General features: G+C 41.0%; 1 protein-coding gene across 2 annotated transcripts; it reads left to right on the top strand.

Annotated features, from left to right (window-relative positions):
- The first annotated feature begins 401 nt into the window (after nucleotides 1–401).
- On the top strand, nucleotides 402–6,777 carry gfi1ab (growth factor independent 1A transcription repressor b). 2 transcript variants are annotated; one of them, XM_042483732.2, is made up of 7 exons: nucleotides 402–420; nucleotides 2,937–3,055; nucleotides 3,957–4,172; nucleotides 4,734–5,110; nucleotides 5,379–5,516; nucleotides 5,650–5,815; nucleotides 5,987–6,777. In XM_042483732.2, the coding sequence occupies exons 2-7, from the start codon at nucleotides 2,944–2,946 to the stop codon at nucleotides 6,163–6,165; spliced, it is 1,188 nt and encodes a 395-aa protein (XP_042339666.2). In that variant the 5' UTR covers nucleotides 402–420; nucleotides 2,937–2,943; the 3' UTR covers nucleotides 6,166–6,777. The 2 variants fall into 2 exon arrangements, with proteins under 2 accessions (XP_042339666.2, XP_087934266.1); XM_088078140.1 differs by lacking the exon at nucleotides 402–420 and adding an exon at nucleotides 433–1,110.
- Nucleotides 6,778–7,598: the final 821 nt, after the last annotated feature.

Genomic DNA, 7,598 nt, shown 5'->3' on the forward strand with positions numbered 1-7,598 from the left:
TAATGCATATTTATGCATGTCATCACATGCTGGTGTGGCTTTTAAATTTTTTTTTTACATTTATTTAAAAAAAATACTTTGCTGTTGTTGAAATTTTTAGGATTCCAAAATGTTTTATTTATTGCTACTATCGTTTTTTGTTTTTTACTTTATGTTTTTGCAACGTGCAGGACTTCAGGCTGCATGATTGTATTACCGGTGCTGGAAAAATAAAGTTTGCAGGCAGCAAATGATGAGCACATGGGGGGTGTTGTGTCTCAACTTTGCCTTCCTCTGTGAAGATTCTTGCTTAGATTGAGTGCTTTCAGGAAGTGATTTCTCGCGGTTTTCAGTGCTGAGCCTCAACTACCAATCATTTCATGCAGAAAACCACATTTTAAAAGAGCATTTTTCTTCGGGGCACGCTGAAACATTAACCAGGTTTGTGTTATTGCCAAATGCTGATGAATACGAGTTTATCAGACATTAGTGCAGTCTAGCTGTGAAGGTCAGAGAACTGTAAGCTCAGTGTGATTTAATATTTCACATGGCACTGATTGATGATTTTTGATGGCGCAGTGAAGGGCAGTTATTCAAATTTTAACAGGCTGTGTATAGAAACAGTGTAAAGGAACAGCTTCAGCTCAGCTCATGTTTGTACCTAACGAGCAGATACTGACTCAGTGTGTTGTCACATAAATGTATTTTGGATTATGATTTTGGATTTAACATTAAAAGCCGAATTTAAGTTAAAATCCCATTTGTTAAAACAGATTTGACCCAGACTATGACCAGCGTTACTACTACAACTTTTTTTTTTTAATACTTTTCTTCACTAACCTTACTTTTGTCCAAATTGGATGATATATCCTTCAGCGCTGACCATAATAGGAGCGCATTTAAGTCACACTGCGGTGTAGTGAGTGTGGAGGGGCCATGAATCATCGGTGTTTTCATATGAGGAGGCGTTTTTTTTCTATTTGTCATTGAATTCCAAAAAAAGGACGAATATTTGAATGTATTTTGCAAAACGCAACGAGGAAATAAATTTAATATATGCAGTGTTAACACACTCATACACGTACGACAAAAAATCGATCCTACTATAAGATACTGGCTTCTGCAGAAAAGGTAATTAAAAGTTTTTTTAAAAAACAAACATTCTTGTTATTATTATTATTCAACATTAACATACAAGCATTATCGCATTTCACTCTTTATTGACTTGACAGGATGCCAGTTGGCAGCTTTTACGCAGCGCTCAGAAAGTTTTCTCTGCCGGCCTATCGGCTCTCTCCAGCACCGGCCTGATTCTAATTTTATCGGTTCGAGCTTCATATCTTCACCAGCTGTGTGTCCGGATGCAACGACCGCGTGCTGTCTAATCGAGCCGAGGCATGTGGCGCTTTGATTTCCTGTCCTTCGTGTACTGATATAGGCTGTTTAGCCTGTAGCCAAAAATTGCTGCTCTGCCGGTGTTCAGTGCGATCTGCGGCGGTTACAGAGGTAGATTGTGTCCTCATGCTGATGAGTCTGGGTCTCCGATTTTTGGGGTATAGTGGACGAAATCTCTATAGTTAAGGACTATTTGATTTGAGCTGAATTAAATAATTGTGAGTGGAAGATACTAAATACAGTGTGACTAAAATAATTCTTTAAAAGTCATGTTAATTTTGAAACGCATTAAAACATGAAATTATACGCACAAAAAATAGACGAGTAGGCTACTCACAGACAGTGCTGACCAGTAACATCACATTGTAATGATTTGATTTATTTTGATGATTTGCGATAATCAAACCTCCCTTCACTGCATCACTGTAACAGTTTGGGGATTTACTCATTGCACCTGCACTGGATAAAAAGCACCAAGACGCACGACTCCGTCCCTTTGTTCGGTGCGTAATGGCGCTTAGCCGTGCGCTACAATCTGGCCGAACAGAACACAACTTGTCTGTTACCGGCTCTGTCCTTTTGAGCATAATGCCCATAGTAATGTGAAACTGTCACCGCAGGCGTGAGCACGGTGAGTGTCTGTCACATAATGACAGCCTATACAGCCTGACTGACCACTGGACCGGGACTAAGCTCCGCCACACTGTGACGTGCTGGAGGTTTAATAATAATTAATGTGCATTTCATGTGAGCTTTTAAACGGAACAATTGCAAAAGACTGTACTTGCTATTATTATTTTACTCCACTGAGTTCCAGGAAAATCCTACCAAATGCACTCCTGGAAAACATGCAGGATACGCAAGCGATAATTGTGTTACTGTGTATATTTTTAAGTGATCATAATGTAAATAACGCATCAGAGAACCCTGTCGGTTCCGACTTTCAGACTTTCCCCCGCCCTTTTATTTCACCCAGGCTGTGTGCAGCAGACACCCTGAGGTGCGCCTCCGTGTTTCCTCTCCTGTCAGATTGAGTAAGTCGCTGATAAGGCCTGTATCACTTCTCCTGATTGCCACGAGCTCCTTTGGAGACACGAGCTGCAGTCTGATCCAAGGGGGGGGAGCTGCATGGCTCCACGCTGTGCAAAAATTCCGGATTCAAAAAGTCAACTCTTGGCTGATAAAATCAACTGCTGTTAATTCCACGATTGTTTCTCGAAACAAGAGCAGGTCAAAGGCGAAATAAATAAATCTGCATTGAGGTAAAATCACGTCGCCAACGCTGCGGACCGCTTTTCTAATACCTGTAACCCCCCGCGCTGAAAACACTGCGGACGGATATTCTTTGCAGCGCAGTGAGCGGAGGAGTCTCTGCAGAGACACCTGTCCGCGCAACACCTGGCAGACGGGACGGGCGCCGTGCGCATGCTCCGTGGTCAGGTTGCAATCCTTAAAGCACTTGGACCCGCACCTCCTCTCCAGTGGAGACCAGAGCGAGCAGCAGCGTCCACCTGAGGACTCCTCTGCAGCTGGATTACTGTCACTGATTTGTCTGCTCTCAGGTCGGAGATGCCTCGCTCCTTCATGGTGAAGAGTAAGAGGGCGCACAGTTACCACCAGCCCCGCAGTTTGGAGGATGACTACAGCAGGCTGGACACTATACTGGCGCACATTTGCTCAGGTGGGTGCAAAATTAGTCGTTTTTTAAATATTCTTTACTGCGTAACATGTGTGTTTGAATGTCCCATTTTTATACAATTTATCCCAGTTTTTTAAACATAATTTAATAATAATAATAATAATAAGAATAATAATAATAATAATAATAATAATAATAATACATTTTACTTATAAAGCGCTTTTAAAGGGAACTGAAAGACGCTGCACAGAAGTAAAAAGCTATATAAACAAAATTACATAAGCACGCGCAAAATAAACAGTAAGCAAATCGGTAACAAACAAACACCTGAACAATCACACATTAAAAGCTTGTTTAAAAAGGTGAGTTTTTAGGAGGGATTTAAATCTGGATGTGTCGGTGCAGTCCTGAAAATGTGTGGGGAGTAAGTGCCAGAGTGAGGGGGCAGCTTTGGAGAAGGCTCTTTATCGATATTATTGATGTTACAAAAAAGCGTATCAATAAGGAAAACTGCATGCACACAACTTTCACTGCTTTGAAGGAATGAGCATTGTAATACTGAAATAGCCTTTTAGTCATTATTTTTTCTAAAAATTATGAAGCAAAACTGTAATATAAAATATAATATAAATATTTTAAATAATTCTACACAGGTTTATAGTCAATCATTCTCTTCTCTGTTGCATCACTATAATGAATTTTTATTACATTATAACAAAGCTTACTGCTAGAAATGAAGTAATATTGGCCTAGCCAGTTTGTTATTTGTCCAACTCATAATACTGTCAAATGTCTCTGCAGAGCCATAATTGTAATATATACGCGCCATGCAAAGACCTTTTTTATAATTTAGTTTTGGTCGTTTTTAAAGCTCTAATAACAACCTCATTTTCCAGCAGAGTGCATTTTAAAAACATCTGAATTTCCTTACTTTTCTTTACAGATGCTGAGTCTCCTCCGTGCGTCCTCTCAGAGGCAGAGAAGCTCCAGGATGACACCGACATGTCGGTGGACCGGTACGACCTCTCTCCTGACTCTAACCTGGCCGACGCTGCCGATTTCTCTCCGAAGTCGCCGCTGAGCTGCGCCGACAGTCTGTGCGGCCGCTCCCCGGACTATGAGGACTTCTGGAGGCCTCCATCCCCCTCTGCATCTCCGGGTACCTACACACAAAACCACAAGTTTCTATTTGTGTTTCTATCGCATTTCTATTCAGGCACATCACAGACACACTTCAGCAATACCTTTTTTCACCATCATCTGAAATTTGCGTAATCTCCTTTTTTTTTATTTTTTTTTACACATTTTGGAAAAACGATACTTGTTTGGTGAATTAAGATTGATAAAATCACTTACAAAAATATAAGGGGCCTTTGTGGTTGACTAGAGCTTTTACACATTTCGTTTAATGTAAAAATGATGTCACATTTTACTTCTAATTTGGATATATTTAAGATACTTTTCTCATGAGTTCACTTCTTTATATCTAAATGCTTATATAGAAGTGTGTTGGCCTTTAAATAACTTTACATGTCCCCGGTCTCATTGGCGTATGATAGTGCGCTCTCTAACCTCCAGTCTGATACTTTTCACATTATCATCATCTGGGAATTCTTCTGAGAGAACATTGCATGACTCCTTGAGCCCCGTCGGGTCCTGTGGGGTCCTAAAAACGCCCCTCTTTAACCAGTTTCATTAAAATTTCATCTCCTCTCTCCAGTGGACTCTGAGAAATCCCTGTCTCCTCTGGTGCATGAGACGCAGCCCTTCACTGTTCCCTTCCGGCCGTACGCCTGGAGTAGCTACTCGGGGCCGGGGCTGAGGTCGCTGGTCCAGCCGAGTATCCACCCCGGCATGGAGGTAGACAGGGGCCCGGCGGCGTTGGCCTTCTACGGGGACAGGAGCAGCCACTCAGCCCTTTATGCAGAGCGGACTCTGGGCGAGGAGACGTACGGGGACTACAGGACGCATGCAGCGGCTCTGCTGTATCCGGAGGGAGGCCTGCATGGAAAAAGCCACAGTGTGAAGACCCAGTCTGACCTGCTGTGCTCCAGTCTGATCCTCAACGGTGCTTACAAGTGCATCAAATGCAGTAAGGTGAGGATGGAGATGCAAGCACACCATCTTTTGTAGGGATAAATAAATGGTTTAACTGCAGATGGTGATCACCTAAAATAAAAATGGTACCTGCAAAGCAAATAATGTGACTTAAGTAAAACATACACTGGATACAGCTGACCTTTGACCTCCATAATTATCTTAGAGTAATTCCGTAACTGGACGTATTTATTGAGCGAAAAAAAAAAATCAATTTTCAGCTTTATTACTTACCATATTTCCATGACATATTACTCTCACCCTGCAGGTATTTTCTACTCCTCACGGTTTGGAAGTCCACGTCCGCAGATCGCACAGCGGCACCAGGCCATTTGCGTGTGATATCTGCGGCAAAACCTTCGGGCACGCAGTCAGCCTGGAGCAACACAAAGCCGTGCACTCTCAGGTAACTTCACACATTTTTTAACCCGCATCCTGCGTTTCGCACCTTCCCCGATTATGCATGTTGTTATTGGTATAAAGTCAGGATGAGTGCGCTGCGGACTTGAAACCTAAACCTGCTTCTGCTCACGTTGCAGGAAAGAAGCTTCGACTGCAAAATATGCGGTAAAAGTTTCAAGAGGTCGTCTACTCTGTCGACGCACCTACTCATCCACTCCGACACAAGGCCGTATCCCTGCCAGTACTGCGGGAAGAGGTTCCACCAGAAGTCAGACATGAAAAAACACACGTTCATCCACACAGGTAAGAGGTAGAAAACAGATAATATTACAAAATATCTGTCTGAGTTTGAAGTGATGTTGGAATTTCTATTGTTTCTTCAAGAATCTGCGCGTAATTTGTGCGTAAAACTCCCAAATCCTCCTGAACAAAATAAAAATCCAAACTAATATGTTCTCTAAATGTGTTTTTCAGGTGAGAAGCCACATAAATGTCAGGTGTGCGGGAAAGCGTTCAGCCAGAGCTCCAACCTCATCACACACAGCAGGAAACACACCGGATACAAACCTTTCGGCTGCGACCTCTGCGGCAAAGGTTTTCAGAGAAAAGTGGATCTGAGGAGACACAAAGAGACGCAGCACGGACTGAAATGAAGCACACAGCGACTGCACACATCATGTCATAGAATCTGATTTAAGTCTTTAAATAATTACTCTTGACAAAGAGAGGCAGAAGACGTTTTCGCCTTTTCCCCAGTCGCTCTGCTGGGGGACATTTGTTGGATCAAGATTCACTTTGATCCAATTGTCGCTTTGTAAAAAATGACTAGAAATATATATATAGTTATCTCAGCCGACAGGCAGATTATTTATTTATTTTTTAATAAATCACGAATAAAACAAACATTTTCGGACATTTTGCAGAGTGAAGACATCGACACTAATTCTTCTCCCATCCTACTGGAGATAGTTATAAAGGTCCAGAAAACCAGAGATAAGCTGTGAACTGTGAGAAATGCAGATGTAACGAAGCAAATAAATGTATCATGTTTGTATGTCGACTGACATTAATTCAGTAAGCATAAAAACCCAAAATATTTGTACTCAAAGTTAAATAACCTGATCGACAATAACGCCAACAGAGATGCAAATCTGCGCTCCTCCAAAGAACCGAGGCTCTTTTTTTGTTTTCAGAGACATGCTGGCAAAACAACCTCCTCACACAGTGTGATTTAATAAACAGGAGGGTTACTGCCTTACTCACGACATCTGCAAAATTCCCATTTTGCGCATTTTATTGTCGTTTACACGTAATTATAATTATTTTTCAGGCAATTTTATTTCATAGTTGTTTTTTAACCGCATTTCTAAATGAAATAAAAACTAAAAATGAATAATCTATGGAAACTTCTTCTCTAAATGAAGGATATGGGAAAATCTCTTCAGAGTGAGTGAAATTAGTTCAAATGTAAAACAATTTAATTCAGGTTTAATCACCAAAATTAAATTTAAAGGTCACCAGAATTTATGCGCTATTTTATAACCATACCATTTAGGTTCGAAGCAGCACATTTCGCGTAATTATCTTTAATTTCAATGCTTTATTATTATAAATATTCCAACTTGAAGAAAATAAACAAACAAACATCACTTTAACCATTGAGGTGTAATAGACCGACAAAAAAGGGCGCGTCTCACCGTGTTGCTGCCGTGATTGTGATTGCCCAGAGGCCACTGCGGCTCCTGTTTGTTTTGACCACATGTTTGAACCCTAAACAGTCAGAGCAGATTTTAACCGTTAACCAGATGCTTTTTACCCTCATGGCTGTTATTTAAAATGAAAAACAAAAACGAGTTTTGGCAGGAAGCTGGCAGACAAGGCTCCACATGCAGCAGCTGTGATCCTCTGAGGGATGCAGTGTCAAATGTATTTTATAAGAATTCAGTTATGAGCAGAAATTTGTTTAATCTGAGGCATCTGGGTGATTACGGGACATTTGAAATTAGGAATTATTTTCTATTCAGGGAATGACAACAAGGTTAAAAGAAGAATTTGAAAATAAATTTCAGAAGAAAAGCGACACAAA

This window comes from Plectropomus leopardus, chromosome 5, assembly GCF_026936395.1.
Source record: "Plectropomus leopardus strain MGB_pleo_1.0 chromosome 5, ASM2693639v1, whole genome shotgun sequence".
NCBI classification, from domain to species: Eukaryota; Metazoa; Chordata; class Actinopteri; order Perciformes; family Serranidae; genus Plectropomus; species Plectropomus leopardus.